General features: G+C 24.2%; 2 protein-coding genes across 2 annotated transcripts in view; one reads left to right on the forward strand and one right to left on the reverse strand.

Annotated features, from left to right (window-relative positions):
* Window positions 1–317: 317 nt before the first annotated feature.
* LOC126903081 (phosphoinositide 3-kinase regulatory subunit 4) lies at window positions 318–9,688 on the forward strand. Its single transcript, XM_050681045.1, has 24 exons — window positions 318–550; window positions 614–794; window positions 863–1,012; window positions 1,079–1,251; window positions 1,307–1,405; window positions 1,713–1,839; window positions 2,076–2,251; window positions 2,341–2,451; window positions 2,896–3,001; window positions 3,085–3,225; window positions 3,794–4,064; window positions 4,134–4,282; window positions 4,353–4,505; window positions 6,304–6,615; window positions 6,678–6,806; window positions 6,881–7,086; window positions 7,148–7,236; window positions 7,300–7,489; window positions 7,585–7,800; window positions 7,876–8,078; window positions 8,173–8,298; window positions 8,670–8,827; window positions 9,038–9,213; window positions 9,288–9,688. Exons 1-24 carry the CDS (start codon window positions 459–461, stop codon window positions 9,496–9,498), a joined length of 3,945 nt encoding a protein of 1,314 aa, XP_050537002.1. The 5' UTR covers window positions 318–458; the 3' UTR covers window positions 9,499–9,688.
* Window positions 9,689–13,015: 3,327 nt separating this feature from the next.
* Window positions 13,016–18,182, reverse strand: part of LOC126902357 (adhesion G protein-coupled receptor E2-like) — a 96,420-nt gene continuing 91,253 nt past the window's right edge. The window contains exons 3-4 of the mRNA XM_050679527.1: window positions 15,526–15,803; window positions 13,016–14,033 (exon numbers count right to left, since the gene is read on the reverse strand). Coding sequence (XP_050535484.1) covers window positions 13,538–14,033; window positions 15,526–15,803 — 774 coding nt within the window. The 3' untranslated portion in view covers window positions 13,016–13,537. The remainder of the gene's footprint in view (window positions 14,034–15,525; window positions 15,804–18,182) is intronic.

Raw genomic sequence — 18,182 nt, forward strand, 5'->3', positions numbered from 1 at the left:
AAACAAACAATCACGATCTAAATAATTCAAATCAAATTTAAAACAATAACTTTTATTTCTCAATATATATTATATGTCAAAAATTTTAATTTAAAATATTTAACAGTTCATATTTTACTCTTAGGAGGGAAACGCACATGTACAATGAAGTTCATTTTTAGTGATTTAAGAAAATACACTCATTAACTAAGAATCTTGCTGAAAACTTACATAATTGGTGGTTTTTGTTCACTGTTTATGTTTATGATAATATACATATTATTGATAAAGATGTGTCTTGTTACTAAAAAGCTGTTAACAATGTATGTGTGTGATTGCGCTAAAAATGATAATATTATTTTTGAACGATGCTTCTCAAATTTTAATTAAATTTTATGTTATTTATTTATATTTATTTTAATCTAAGTAATCCAATGTCAAATTTTAAATATTATTCAATAAAACGTTAATATTAAACTATGGGAAATCAACTAGTTGGGATTGCTCCCTCGGAGATATTCCCAGTTGAACACTATTTAACTGATCATACACAATTACAATTTGATGCCAGGTAAGTATTACTAATTATTTGAACAAAATTTTTAATCTCCTATCATGGTAAATCTTATTTCAGTTTGGGAAGTACAAGATTTTTTAAGGTAGCAAGAGCAAAATCCCAAGAAGGTATGATTGTTGTAAAAGTATTTGCTATCCATGATCCAATGTTACCATTAATTAAGCATAGAGTACGTGTTGAGGAAATAAAATCAAAATTGCAATCTGCAGTTAATTGTTTGTGTTTTCAAAAAGTTATTGTAAGAAATAATCAAAAATATTTAAAGTATTTAAATCAAAGTTATTTATTTTAATAATCTGTTGATAGATGACAGATAAAGCAATATTTTTGATGCGAGAATATGTTAAGTATAGTTTGTATGATCGTATAAGTACAAGACCCTTTTTAACTTTGACAGAGAAAAAATTCATCGCATTTCAAATCTTATTTGCTCTAAGGCAATGTCATACTTTAGGTGTATGTATCTTATTAAAATAAATTAAGTATATAAAAATTAATATTTACCCTAGTAATTTATTTTAGGTCTGTCATGGTGATATTAAACTTGAAAATATTATGATTACATCATGGAATTGGGTGTTATTAACAGATATTGCTTCCTATAAACCTACATATTTACCAGATGACAATCCAGCTGATTACTCTTTTTTTTTTGATACATCTCGTAGACGACTTTGTTATATAGCACCAGAAAGGTAATTAGTAAACATAATACTCTAATTAATAATCTAATTCATTTTTTGTAAATAGATTTATAAAATCATCTACAGAAGTAAACAATCAACTGCTACCATCTGAAGATATAAAAAAAGGAGAACTCACTCCAGCTATGGATATATTTTCAGCAGGGTATGTAAAGTTAAACTTATGAGTTCTTAAAGGACAGGAAAACCTAAAGAGCCCAGCATAACATAAATTAACTTTGGTATCTATATACCTAAGTAAAATATGTTTTTGGTTGAAAAGTTTAAATGCTTATGTCACTATAATGATAGTTAAACTTGATACCATTTTTGTTTCCATTAAATATTCATAGTATAATTTTATATCAGGAATCACATTTTATATTATCTTAAAACTATAAAAATATAATTAGGAATTTTTTTTTAGAAGTAATAGATAAATATGAAATTTAAGTAAACTCATTTTCTTAAAGGTGTGCCATTGCAGAAATGTTTACAGATGGCCATCCACCTTTTGACCTATCACAGTTGCTAGCATATAGAAATGGTGAATATGACCCTAGTACTTATATTGATACTATTGATGATCAGGGAATTAAGGTAATTCTTAATTAATTTTAAGGGTTGAAACAAATATTAGAAAACTTGTTATAGATAATTGTATTTTGAGTATTTTAAGATTTTATATTAATATGTAATATAAACCAACTTAAGAATTTAAAGGTTTCAATTTACAAAATTTGACAACTTTTTAAGGGTTTTCTGGTAATTGTTTTAACCTCTGGTTTATTGTCTTCCTTATTGATAATTAAGTCAATTAATAAATTGTTTGATAGGAACTGATCAAATCAATGATACAACTGAATCCTTCTAACCGTTGTTCTGCTGAATTATACTTAGATGAAGAGAAAAATAAAATATTTCCTGATTATTTTTACTCTTTTCTACAACCTTACTTACAAATGTTTTCTGCAACTGATCCTATTATTTCTCCTGATGAAAAAATTGATAGGTAAGTACTTTCCTTTATTTTAGTATATTTTTTAATATTTAAATAATATATCATCTTATCAAAAAGTCTGCTTTTACATTAATTTTTAGATTAAAAAGTGATATTAAAGGAATTATTAATATGTTACTCCCATCTAATGATTCACCTGAGTGTACAGATGGTCTTGTTTTGATAGTTCAACTTGTTACATCCTGTATAAGGTAATTTTTTAGTCGATTAAATTTTTAAAGCAAACTTTATATATAAAGGGTACAGAGTGTTCAGTAAATAAGAAAACTTGTTAATATGTAAAATTTTCTAAATTTAATTGTTAAGTAATTTTTATAAATTCAGTTTGTACTGTAGTTTATGTAAAATATAAGTATATATGCCAACATTTTGTTGCATAAAATTAATTAATACTGAGGTATATTAATAAATATACTGTTTTGGAAATTTAAAATTTTTAGTTTATATTTTTTTATGGATACCTCTAAATTAAAAAGTAGTTTTTTTAATTAAATAATTAAATAATTAAATTTTAAATATTTGTTTTGTGGTAAATTCAAATAGAAAAAGCAATTCAAATAAATCTTTATCATATGAATAAGTGTCATAGCAGATAGTAATTTAAATTTTGATTTTTATTACTTTTTTCATTTAAGGGGATTACATTTGTCAACAACAAAAGTACAAGCTTTAGATGTTTTACTTGAGTTATCTAAGTATTGCTCTGCTGAAACAGTTTTAGATCGGATTGTTCCATACATAGTAAGTTTTTTTTTAAATACATACATAAAATTTCTAATATTATTTTATATACATAAAATGATCTATTATTATAAATTAATTAGTTTCACATGATACAAGATGTATGCCCTGGTGTACGTAAATCTGCTTTACATGCACTGAATAATATGCTATCAACAGTTGCAAATCTAAAACCGAGTGATGCTAATACTTTTCCTGAGTACATTTTTCCTGGATTAGTAAATGTGAGTGGATAAGTATAATTTTACTTAAAGATTATAGAATGCTTATTGTTTCATTTATAAATAAAGCTGGAAATTTTGTTAAGTTATTCTAAACATACCATCAACCTATACTAACTTTAATTAATAAACTTGAAAAATTAGTAATATGTTGTTACCAAGGTTGAAATTTTGGGAGGACTAGAGGTATTTATCCCCCAAAATATTTCTATGTTACTGTATAATCCTATAAAAATTGAACAAACTTGCGACCCTTCAAAGTGGTTCAAACGAAATTTACAAATACATATAATTCCTAGTTCTATTTATAATACTTAATGGGTATAATAGGAGCTGGTGTAGTAAACACCTCATTCACAACTTTTATTTGAGGTTAAACTGCGCTAGTTATTAGTTCTTAGATGAACACTAAAGAATTTTAGCAACAACCACATTCTCTAAATAAAGCAGAAGTCATATACCTTCAAAAAATCAACCAAACTAAATCATAAAAATCCCGTTCCTATCAATAAGGCCGCCTGATAATAATTTGTATAGTTAATTATTAATATATTTTACTATATTATATTAGGTTGCACATGATGATGCTGTAATAGTTAGGACAACTTTTGCACAAATTATTTCGCAGTTAGCTCAAACTGGCCTAAGGTTTTTAAAATGCTGTCAAAAAATAAATGATAATGAACCAACTACTAGTGCATTTGAAACAGAACTTGCCACATTGCACGAAATGGTACAACAGTCAGTATCAGCTCTTCTCACTGACAGCCATAATATTGTCAAACAGACCTTACTTAATAGTAACATAGTTGAACTTTGTGAATTTTTTGGAACTCAAAGAGGTATTCAATTAATTAAGGTTAAATAATTGTAATCTTATACAGTATTTATTCTAATAAAATATTTTTTAGCTAATGATGTTATTTTGTCTCACATGGTAACATTTTTAAATGACAAAACAGACAAAAATTTACGAGCATCATTTTTTGACAACTTTGTAAATGTCGCATCTTTTGTTGGTTCTCAATGTTCACCTATATTGAGTCCACTTTTACAACAAGTAATATTTTTTCAAGTTATATATATATATATGTATACATTTATAAAATATTGCATTTTATGTTTTATAGGGTTTTACTGACAGTGAAGAATTTGTTGCTAAAAAAGCAATTAATGCTATGACATTATTAATTGAAAAACGTTTATTACAAAAAACTTCTCTTTACCAGTTGATCAATGATATATCATGTTTTCTTATACATCCTAATTTATGGATAAGACAGGTACATAATACTTTTTTTATTTTTCAAAAATAATTTTAGTGTACACCAAGAGGGAACATTTACTAGTTAAAAAGTTAATTTTTCTTTTAATTTTCAACTTAACTAGTTAATTATATTTCTAATTATCTTTTTAATTTGACTAGTTTATTTAACAGTTTAAAACATTGATTTTTTTATTTAATTAGATAATAAAATGAAAATAATTTAAATTTTTATAAAGAATTTTTGTCTTTGTATGCTATATATGTGGTTTAAATAAAAAACAAAAAAATATAAATATAATTATTTATGGATGGTGCTTGAATGAAGGGAAGTTTAATTTAATTTTCCCCTACCTTAAATATATTTATATAACAAAAAATAAACTGAATCTATAATCTAATGAAATAATCTGAATTTTTACAAAAGTGTAGATTTTTTAACTTGGGGGGTACAGCTTCTGTAATTGCACTAGTGCTATTCATAATAAATTAGGAAACCAGAAAGGAACAAACATTTTTTTATTTAATTTTCTTACTGATTTTTTTTAAAGTTAGTTTTAAAGATAGAACTGTGTAACCAACACCAAACTGTACAAATCGATGTTAGACTATAAAAAAAATTTTTTTGTTATCAATAATATTTTAACTTCAATGTGAAGCTGAGAAGGTATAAATTTTACCATGATGTGTTTTTTTTTTTTTTGTGTGTCTGTTACCACTCTTTCTCAGCTCCCAAAGAACTGATTTCTTTCAACAATACTTAAAAAGATCACAAATCGTATCTAGTCGAAGACATTAGCCTCAAAAATTGAAAAAATTTCCCTCGTTCCCCATAAATGGGAGAAACCTCCAAAAAAATTACTAATTTAAAAATCGCTAATTTTCGAAATTTTTTTACTAAAAACTGCCGTAACTTTTTCAAAAATGAACATATCAATATAATTTTTTTTTATATAGATACTTGATGTCTTTACTTATCATTTAGTGTATTTTTTTCATAAATTTAACCCTTTACCTGCCCACAGGGGAGATTTAAAATGACAACTTTTTCAACTTAACTTTTGAAAGTGTTCCGGAAGGTCTGACACTTTTATATATATCTTAAATTAAAGGTAATGTAATATACTTTATTATGAAAAAAAAAATTTGACCTCTGGACTTGTCTTCGTGGTGAAAATGGCTACCAAATTCTATTTTCGTGTTAAAATTCTTGATTTTATTTTTTACATTTTTAACTTTATAATGCTATAACTTATTGAAAAGTGTATGGATCAACACAATTTTTTTATGAGAAATAATATTTTTTAATAATCCCTTTTTCATTCAGGATATTAATAAGAAAATAGCAGATCATGTAACTTTTGGAATAATCCACCAATTTTTTAAAATTAAACACTATCTAAAGATTTTCATCAAAGCGTTTTTTTTTAATAGTGTTTTAATCACTGTCAGATATCATTATACTTGATCCAACTATGCCACGTCACCACTGTGCCGCGATCCCCCTGTGCTGTGTTTTTGATATTGTAATTATAATTAGACTAAGTGAAAAGCAAATTTAACAATGGCAGAACTTGTATTGATAACAGGATAATATCTTTTTTAACAATTAAAAGGTATAAATGAAAATATTAAAAAATTGTATTCATCAAAACTTATACACAGATGGTTTATATAGCTCAGTCTAAAACATGTTAATACTGTTTCAAATTCTATTATGTTGGGCATTATAGGTTTCCCATCCTCTTTGTTACAAGCAAAATTTTAAGACTGGACATAAAATATTAATAGCCACTTAATTTATTTTTCTATTTTAGGCGATAGTAGGTTGTTTTAGTGCTACAGCAAGAATATTGGATGATGTTGATGTTCAATGTAAAATATTACCTGTTATGAAACCCTACTTAAAAAATTCTATAATCTTAGTTGATAGAGAAGAATTAGTTTTAAATACTCTTAAAGAACCTTTATCAAGAAATATTTATGATACTGTTGTTAAATGTTCAATATTGGAGACATTTATAGAAACCCTAGGAGAACGTAAAAAAGCTAGGACAATAGCTAATACTGGTCATATACCTTTACCAAGTGTTACGCAATGTATGCATCAAAATGGTGCTCTCAGGAATGTAAGTTAAAACATTGTTTCTTATTTTTTAATTGTAAACAATTAACAAAATAATTTTATCAGCTTATTAGAAAATTAGAGTCGGAAGGAATGTCTGAAGTAGTTGAAGATCAGTTAATAGCATTATCCAAACACATTCTCAAAGTCCACAAACAACTAGCATTTGACAATAAATATGGAACTAAGGGAAAAGTAAAGAGTCTTTCAAAATGTGTTAAAATTAACTTATAAATTTTATAATACTGTGTATATATTTAATTCATTAGATAAAAATTGGGAATTCTAAATCAAATGAAAACTGTCATTCAGTTTCATTAGTCCCTTCTCAACATTCAAAATTACAAGAACCACTGTCAAATTCTAATCGCCGTAAAATTACTGATGATCAGTCTGTAGCTAATATGAATGAAGAATGGAGATGTATGTTTGGTAGTCCAGATTCATCAAAACCAACACATTCATATAAAAATTTGTATTAATATTGTATTTTTTATTTATATTTGGATAATGTTTAATTTTTCTAATTTTATTAGATCTCCAGTTGGTAGTTCATACACATTTGATGTTCAGCCATCACCATCTCATAGCATAGAAGGGCCTAATGATATGTCATACATTCATTGTTAGTGTTTTGTAATTAAATTTGAATTATGTTAACTTAACAATAATATATCTATGTTTGTAGATCGTTATGCACCTTGTAGATTACAACTTGGTAAATTAATTTCACACCGCCAAGATTGTTATGAAATGACTATACGACGTCACGAATGGGCTGAACAAGAAGTTTGGAAACCAAGACTTCCACCTCTAGGTTGGAGACTTCGATCACAGTTAGTTGCACATTTACATGAACACAAAGGTGCAGTAAATAGGTAACCATAAATAAAATTATTGTTTATTATACAATCATTTTGTATTAATTAATCTAAATAAATGGATTTATATTTTCTTTATATAAATATATTAGGTTAGTATCAATTCCAAACACATCCTTATTTGCTAGTTGTTCATCAGATAGTTATGTGCGTGTTTGGGATTGTGTAAAAATGGAAGGAAAAAATATTGCTAATCGGTCAAAGCAAGTTTATAACCATCAAAATGGAGCATTATATGGAATGACAACCTGTAGGAATAATCAATCATTAGCAACTGTTAGTCATTCTGGCTCAGTAGTTGTTCTAAAGTAAATAAAATTTTGATTCAATAATTGATGATTTGAACATTTTTCTAAGAAGAAAAAATTCCCAATTTGTTATAGTTTAGAGGCTAATAGTAATAAAATGCCAGTGATGCAAACTAAGCAATTAGATTTGCAAGAAGATGGATGTGCTGTTGATATTGCATACTTAGACTCTGGATCTCAAATGGTTCTTGTTTATACAACTGTATATGGCTCTCTTATAGGGTGGGATCTTCGAGCTCCTAAATTAGTTTGGAAAGTAAATAATGATATTAAACAAGGTAAAAATTATTTGAAAATCAATTCTAGCAATTTTAAAATGTCATTTAATTTTAATAAAAAGTTTTAGTTTAAAGTTTTTTTTATGATTTTTAGGAATCATAACGGCTATGTGTCTTGATACAAGGCAAAGTTGTTTGACTTTGGGTACCAGTAGTGGCTATCATACTTGTTGGGATTTACGTTTCAGATTACCAATTGCTACTATAGCTCATTCTAAAGGTATTTTTTTAAATAATAAATCTTACACAATATTTATTTGGAAAGAGAATGTAAAAAAAAAGGCTTTATAATAAATAAAATTGTAATTGTTTAAATTAATGAAATAAAAATAATTTGTTTTTTATAAAAAAACTTTTATTGTTGACACCATTTTCAAATTCAAAATTTAAAAATTAATGTATTGATTTATCTTTTTTAAATTTTTGTTAAATAATTTGATGTGTTGTTTAGATTTAAGAGTAGTTAATATTTTTATTTAATTTAATGTTATTAAAAAAATATATTAAAAATTTATTTTTTGCTTATTGATAGTATGATGTATAATGATGTTAAATAAATTTTATAATTATATAATTGATTATGCTAATTAGCTGTACGAGTCAGGCGGCTTATAAAACATCCCACAGAACCATCTTGGATTATTTCAGCCATGCAAGATAACAATGAAGTTACTGTGTGGAACTTAGAAAGTGGTTCCAAACAACAAACTCTATGGGCTAGCAATGCTCCTCCTCTTTCAAATAGCCAAGTAATTTTATATTGATTAAATAATTTCAAATATCCCCATTTTCAATTCTTTTTTTTTTTTTTTCAAAAAACCAAAGAATTTAATTTGTGTCATTTCAAATCCAATTACTTTTATTATTATAATTTTATACTCTTTATACATGTAATAGTTTTTATAATGAGCAAAAAAACTAATTGTATCAAAATACAGGTAAACAATTTTATTTTATAGACCAACAATCACAGTGTATGTGCCTTATATTCAATTAATACTGATCATGGCCCAGAACTTTTGACTGGTGGTACAGATCAAAGAATTAGAAAATGGAATTTAACATCACCTAGTGACACATATATTGCTATACCAGCTGCTAGTGATGTTATGGGTCATTCACTATACTGTTATGAGTAATTTTTATATTATAATTAATTTAAATCGCACTGAATTTTGAAAATTGCTTTTATATTATTTTTATTTTTAGGTGTAGATTAGTTGATGGTACAAATGTTGTACAAGAAGTTTGTACTAAATCAAATAGTACTGTAATGTCAGGAGATGAAGAGCCTCCATGTGCTACTGATCAACCTGCTCCAGGACATGTTGGCTCAATATTGGATATTACATCGTGTATGGCATCTCAATGTTTTTTAGTTTCTGGATCATGTGATGGTATCATTAAAGTATGGAAATAAATGTGATATATGTATAAATATATATTGATATTGGAAATTATTTGTGATACAGTCATAGATAATTTCACTGTGTTCTACTTTTCCAAATTATACAAATATTTATTAAATAAACTATTGTGATAGTGATGTAACCAAATATTAAAGTTACACACGTTAAATTGTGTAATAAAGTTATTAATGTATCTTTTTATATTTATGTGTTCATTTTTTTCTTTTGTGAAGAATAAAAGTAAATAAAAGTGATAGAATAATTTATCAATTGAACAAAGCCATAACACAGTATAAATTATTAAGGAATTCTGACTGGGTAATATTAAATATTAAATTTTTTGTTATCTAGTTTGTTTTAGTTAAAATATTCTATTGAATACGCTATTAAATCTCTAAAAATTGAATTACATAGATCAACCAAAGTCTACCCATCTTATAAAAAATCAAAAGAGTGTCCAACTAAAAACTATTCAAATTAAAAATCAAAAACATTGGTTTTTTGATTCACAGAACTGATCGGTTGCAGGGAATCATCTGTACATCAAATTAAAGCTGATATTACCTAAGCAAGATTTAAAAAATATATAAATTTTATTTTTTTAATTCTTATAAATTTTTAATTGGTTTATCAAGTCATCTATATGGTGATAATTTCGTCTGCTTAAATTTGATGTAAGTTTCGATTATTTCTCCATAAGCAATCAGAGTTCACCAGAATCTAATCTACGGAGAGATGTTTTGATTCGAAAAAATAAATATTTGGACTCATATTGACTCTTACTCTTAAATGATAAGTGTAATTTATAAAAATAAAAACTAATTTGTGTAAGATAAAAGATTATTATAAGATATAAAAATTGAATAATTGACATTTAAGATTCATTGCAGTGTTTTCAAAAGTTTCGATAAACAATTTTTGGATACTCAATGATTCTTTTGTTATCTTTCATAAAAGATGAAAGAATAAATATTTATATAATAAAAATTGATTACTTATGGATTATTAATTAAATAAAATTAAAACTATATTAAAAATATTATTAATTTAAAAACTAAAAATATTAAACTCAAAAGCCACAAAAAATTACTAAAAAGTCGCGGATACATATTTTGGAAACAATGTTACCATTATCAACGTTAAACAGTTACTGAATAAATATTTCATGTTACTGATTTATAAGTAAAATTAAAACTATATTAAAAATATTATTAATTTAAAAAACTAAAAAATATTAAAAACATTAAACTCAAAGCCACAAAAAAATTAATGAAAAGTCGCGGAGAGTACATACATAAGAGTATGTGTTTAGCGTTGATAATGGTAACATTGTTTCCGAAATACGTATCCGCAACTTTTCATTAATTTTTTTGTGGCTTTGAGTTTAATATTTTTAATAATTTTTAGTTTTTTAAATTAATAATATTTTTAATATAGTTTTAATTTTACTTAATTAATTAGCCACAAGTGATCAATTTTTATTATATACTGATTTATAAATGACATGTACTCGAAAAAAAAATTGAACAATATGAGTAATAATGGTTAAACAGTTTTAATATGTAATTCAACAAATTCAGTTTATACAATAAATATTCATATATTATTTCTAAATCCAAATCTAACCTAGTATTTTAAAAAGTTCACCAAATAATTAATATACTACTTATATTTGTAATAATTATTATTACACAAAATTGTTATTAACAATACATTTGATAAATTCTAAATCTACCTATTCTACCTAAAGTAACGATAACTTATTTATTTATTTTATTTACTTAATACATATTAAAATGATATGGATTATTTAAATATTATTTTTTATTAATAATTAATACATCATTACTTAAAGATAAAAATACTTATAATCATAAAAAAATTATTCAATAAAAAAATATAATTTAATTTAAATAAAAATGTTAGGTTATATAAGAAGATTAAAAAAAAAATTATAAAAGGTTTCTCGAGATCATTTTGTAGTTGAAATGATTATTAGAAATACATAATGATAAATAAGGGCTTGTAAGTAAAAATTTTCTTTTCGTTTTTATATAATATAAAAACATTATATTTAAAAATTATAATAATTTTTAAAATATTTAAATATATTTTTTTTTTTATATCATGATATGGTTTTAAATTAAATGTAAATTAAACATTTTTTTACTGATATGTTTATAGTTTTTGTTATTTTAAACATTTAAATTTTATTTTGTGTCAACATTATGAATACGTTTTTAATTTTTTTTGTTTAACCCTTTTACAAAATTACTGATTTTTGCTTTTTTTTATTTAAAAAATAGTTTAATATTTTCGAGTTTTATCTTTTTATTACTCTCAATACAGAATATCAGCTATTTAATCTTTTCTTTAATACACTGTATAAGTCATTAATTAAGTATACTCGTAAAATATCTCTCTGTTCATCTGTATAATTCTATAACTTATTTAATTGTCAAGTAATAATGCTTTAACTGTTACAACAATCAATGTTGTATAATTCATACTATAGAAATAAACTTACTAGCCAGTTCGTATAAATACAATATAATATTCCAGTTTATTTTTAACTTATTTTTCAAATTAATTTCCAGGCCATGACAACATAGTTCTTAATAATAGTATATATTCTAAGAAAATGACACATTAATTTTATTTAGCAATTCATTTATTTCCATGTGCGCTAAGAAATATTTCCCCTTTCACCTTAATAGAAGTATTTTTAATACTGATATTTTTTTAAAAATATAAAAACTAATTAATCATATTAGAACGTTTTACAAATATATTAACTCATTTAACATTTTGTAAGTTTTTTATAATGTTTTTAATTGTAAACCGTTTTGTATATGATTATTTTTTATTTCATTTATTTTGTTTTATGTATTAAAGAGAAAATCTTGTTGATATTTTAACGTTTATCGTTTTTAGGCGTTATAAAATGTTATAATGTTTTAAAAATGTTTTCTAGTTCTGATAATAATGTAAGCCCCACCTCCCCTCCAGTCTATATTTAAAAACGTCAACTTCAGTTATACTGTTATTAAGAACTAATAAGATCTCTATGCAAAAAGAAGATAACTTCATTTTTTTCAAAATCATATTTCGAAGGTTTTAAATTAAGGTTAAAACGAACAACATAGCTATTGAAAAAAAAAAATTTACAATAAATAATTTTAAAAATTAGCGTTTTTTTAATTTATTGGCAAGTAAGGATATAAATATCTTACTTTTACAGCTTCCTAATTTTTTTTGAAAAATTGAGTTATCTTTTTTTTTTTAAAATCTTTCAATTAGATTGTTTTCTTTTATATGAATAATTTAAATATGTCTATTAAAATTAAAAATATTATGTTGGTACCCATATAAAGGATAAGGGATTTTAATATGTGTCTTAAAATTAACCTCAATTAAACTAAATATAAATATAATAGAGAGTTTATATATTAGATATATTTTTAATCTACCTTAAAAAACTATAAGGAACTAATCGATAATACATTTATTGGATATAAAAATATATCAAACTTTTTATTATCGACTTAAAGGTATTAAATTTAGTAAGTTGAAGTTAGTTATTTTTCAAAATAAAGAACTTTTTTTATAACTTATATATACAATAGAAACAAGTACAAAACTTTTCATAGAATTAATTTTTACAAATACCTAGATACATATTTATTTCAAGTACAAGTTTTTGTACTAATAATGTGATTGTTACATTACTAAATCAATTATTATTTGTTTCATAGGCGGAGGTAGATAAAAAATTGGGGGCTAATGATATATTTTCCCCCGCCTTAAAGTATGTTTTTATATAACAATACATATAACTTTATTTATTTTAAGGGATCTAAACCCCCCACCCCTTTATTCCACCAGTGCTTATATTAGTATTAATAAAGATCTATAATAATTTTGTTCCTTTAAACACATAGTTTTTCACATTTATCGTAAAATCCATTTTTGAAAGGCTGTACCAATCATTTCCTATCCACAATTCGTCATTTTATGTAAAAATCTCAAAACATTTACTTTGAATTTATTTTAAACGGGTAATGGGACCGGTTCCCAAGTTAGATTTTGTAGATAAGTAGTGTCACTAATATCGTTATCTCGTTTGTCGAATAAAGCAACTTCACTGCCATTTCTTGTCCATCGACGCCACCGTTTTTTAGCAAATGACTTAGTGTATATTTTGAGCACTTGACAGTTGCATGTGACAGCCAAAGCGACTAGAATACCTTGCAACGAATGTCCAACGTTGTAAGCTATCCAAGCGATTGAATCAGTGTCGGGTGATTTATTCCTTGCCGCACTTCCAAATACATTGATAGCAAATAGCAAAGTGGCAATTTTGACATATAAATGTAATTGCAACATACGTTTTTTATGCATCTTTAATCGTGATTTTTTATTTACTTGTAAGCCAACAGTGGCTCTGATAGTAAGCCAACTACGGATCAATGTTACCATTATAATGAGGAAACAACATAGCGCTGGTCCTACAAATGTTACATTGTATATAGTTTTTTCAAAGAACCTAAAACATATATATATATATATATATATTTATAATTATTTACAAATTTAAATATATTATATCACATTTTTTAAGCAAAATTTTATTTTATTTTTCTAAAGAAAATTGTATTTTTAAGCTGTGCACTAAAATTTCATTTTTAACTTCGATCCATAAAAATAATTATTCATAATAATAGCTAAAAATATTTTATTTTTAAATTGGATTTTATTATGTTTCTTTTTCTGTTAATAAAAATTCTCCTTGTTATCTGAGAGATATCTAGAACGATATTACAAAAAAAACTTCAAAAGAACCTGTTTTGTATGTAAACAAAGACAATGCCTACAAAAATTGAAAAATTATCTTAAAATTTTTTTATAAAGGATATCTCAAAAAAAAAAAAATAAAAAAATATTAGTATCGTTAAAACTGGCCGATTTAAATGTTTTTCACAAACTAAATTTACAAGAACTTTTTCTACTAGAAAAAGTAATATTAATACTAATAAAAGTAATCTCAATACCAGAGAGATATTTTCTCTTATCTTTTTCAATTACTTATTTTTTTGTTTAAATCAAATAAAAATCAACGGATTCGCATCTAAGAGATTTATGATAGTAATGTAAATTTGTTAGATAATCATAAATATCAATGTATATATATGATATGAGCGTAATAGATTTTTGTTTTACGTTTTTATACTAACTTTGAAATATAAACTTGTTAAAAAAGTTTCCCTGTTAAATTTAATATTTTCCCTGTTAATATTTTATGATACATAAAAAATCTAAATATACTAGAAGTTAATTAGGCAGGAAGCATAATTTCTAGAGATTTCTTGGAAATCAGTAATGCTGATTCTTAAGACTGATAAATGAACATGTTTAAAAATTAAGTAAATATATACCAGAATGTAATATCAACCAACTATTTATACCATATTAACTTAAAATGTTGTTATATAATCAATACTGGTGTTTATATAACAAATTTATTATAAATTAAGTGTTTTGCGAGTTTTATAGAATATAAATTATTTTATCATTGATTATGACTGTTGATAAATAATTGAATGAATGTATAGAATAAGATAATTAATTAAAAAGGATATTAAAATTTAACATTTCAAAATTGCTATTTAATAAATGTTTTTTGTAGGATTTATTGGATAAATTTTTAATTGTTTTTATACTTGGTTTATTTGACGTGCTTTTTACTTTTGTTTAAGTATTTATTATAATTTTAATGAATAAAGTTAAATTAGATATCCTATTTTGCATTTTAAGGATTGGCTCGTTAATATTAAATTATTTATCAAAACTAATGAATTATACCTAAATTTTTTAATTTATGAACTCATTATTTTAAAATATTTAAAAAACTTGAATCTTTTTGAAAAATACTGAACTTGAAGAAGAAATTTTGGAGAATTTTTATGAATAATAAAAAATAGCTTCATTAAGATATATTTATGTAATACCAGTATTATGATTCACTATTTATTACTCACCAACAGTTATATGGATTTAGGTTGTCTACTACTTGATGACTAGCCATAACTCTCATAATACTAGCTATTATTACAGATAAGGATGGCATGCCCCAAGCAAACAGACTGTATTGTACGAATCTGGAAATAAGCACGTTCACTGGCTCTGGTCGCGGATTAAGATTTACATTGTTTCGGAAAGTGATTAACATATCATACGTCATTACACACAGCCAACTGATGATGGCTAAACGAAGATAGTGAATCCCAAAAGCTAAGCACAAGCAAAGGTTATCTTCCTGAAAAAAAAAGTATTATTTCAAACGCGGAGAAAAAAATTAGTGAGCAGTGTTTTTTCCTGACATTTCTCCGGAGGACTGAATCCCTCCAGAGAAAATGTGAAGATAATAGAAAATATAAAATATTAGAAAAATATTATTTTAATATCACAGTGAATTACATTATTGATCGGTACAAGTCAACTTGTACTTATTAATAGTATTTCACAAAATTTATTATGCAAACATAAAGACCTAATTTTTTTTTTTATAAATTTTAAAATTTAAATATTTCAAGATAAATTTATTCATAAAAACGAATACAAAATATTTAAAATACTTTTATCGATTTATTATAATAGTAACTATTTTGAAATATTCATTCTGTTATATTTAGCAGAATATTAACGAATGATAACTTATTTAATTATAATTAAGTTTATAACATTTTGCGATTAGTTCGGTTAAATAAATCACGAAGCTTTACCTTATTATTGGCATTTTAACAAAGAATAAAGATATTTATTAACATTAATTATTAAGCTATCGCAAATATTAATAAATTATAATAATATTAAAATAGACAACATTATAATATGTTTGCGATGATATGTAACATATGTTACATAACAGCATTTTTCATTTTAAACCATTTAATAAATATTAAACTTTGATTGGAATTACAATGCACATATTTTCAACAAAAAATATAAAACGTTTAAATGTAAATTTAGAATATTCGTTATATCATATTTATAACCAATATTTAATTTCAAATAAAAGTTTAATGCCTTTTTATGTTAATAATTAAGTTTGAAGATATTTATAACAAAACTGTTATTTTTATTTGCATTCTATGAGCAAAAATTGAAANTTTTTACATTTTATTTAAAATTTAAAAATAATTAATATTTTTAATAAAATGTAAAAAAATTAATTATTGAGATATAGCTATAGACCTAACGTCTAACTAATATTTAAAAAAAAAATCAGCTAAAAATATTAACTGGATTAAAAGTTATTTAAGTTGTCAGTGAGTGGTGGGCCACCCTGTATTTAATTATAAAAATATAGAATAATATTTAAATAATTATTTAGCAAAGCATATATCAAAAAAACTAGTCAGTTTTCGTAGTAGGTAAAATAGTTGTCATTGATTCACTGTTGTCAGGAGAAAAACATGATATTAATTCACGTAAAAGTTAATGAATGATAAATTTATAAATATTGTAATCATTGAAATTTTGAGGTATGACAATATAATATTTCCAAAAACAAACAGAAACGCAAACGTATTTAACATTTAAGGAATATTTATTCAAATATTATTTACATTGGTACTTAAAAGTGTTGAGTATCAAAAAAAAGTATTTAAAATACCGATAAAATACTTCCAAAATAAAAATATTTCAATTAGTATTCACTACTTCAAAGTATTTAATTACTTTTACTCAAATACTTTATAACATTGACATATGTTATTACTGATATTTACCCTAAAATATTCTAGGAAAATACATGACATAATAGATATGATGGATTAATAGTATGTTACAAGCATAACAAATATTTTGTTAGTGTTTGTCATTTGTAGTTGATAATAACGGCACAGATTATTTGAAGTAAAAAGTGTTAAATCTGCTAAACTGTGATAGTAATTTAGCTGAAATAGCGATTTATAACAGTTTTTGAGTATGTTCAGAAAAATAATAATATTGATACATAAAAGTAGCAGTTTCTATTATTATTTATTTGATTAGCAGCAATCTTCCTCTATTGGGAAATAACAGTGCTAAAATCATTGCTACTACTATTCCTTACCACCAATACAAACTAGCAGTTTCGTAAATTTGTAAAAAATCTATTTTTCTTCTACATAAGTTAAAAAAAAAATGTATTCTGTTAAAACTACAGACCAAACGTATATCAATTATTAAAAATCAAAAGTAAAGTGAAATATTTACTACATCAAAAGTTATTGGATTTGTAATTTTTTTTGTGACTTATTCTGTATATTCAATGTATTATTTTTTAATATATTATTCAAAACTAATTACTTTTTATGTAATTTTTTTCTTGTCTTATGTCTTAACTTTCTCTAAACATAATTTTAAGACGCTTGTTCAATTGTATATGTTAATTAAATTATATGTTTTAATTAAAATGCACAGAATAAATGTATTCTATAAACATTTTTTTGACAAAAGAACAATTTTATATAATATACATTTTATACAAGATAATCATTACTTCGTAAGTAGAGAGGATTAAAATACATTGAAGCCATATGAAGATTGGCTAAATAGTAGACAAGTGTCTAAGTTGCCTACCCTCAATGATGCATCTGAATATTTTGTATTTAGTACATCATAATTTTTATGAAAATGGCATTTTATGACC

The sequence above is a fragment of the Daktulosphaira vitifoliae genome, unplaced genomic scaffold, assembly GCF_025091365.1.
Source record: "Daktulosphaira vitifoliae isolate Bord-2020 unplaced genomic scaffold, ASM2509136v1 Scaffold_3, whole genome shotgun sequence".
Taxonomy (NCBI): Eukaryota; Metazoa; Arthropoda; class Insecta; order Hemiptera; family Phylloxeridae; genus Daktulosphaira; species Daktulosphaira vitifoliae.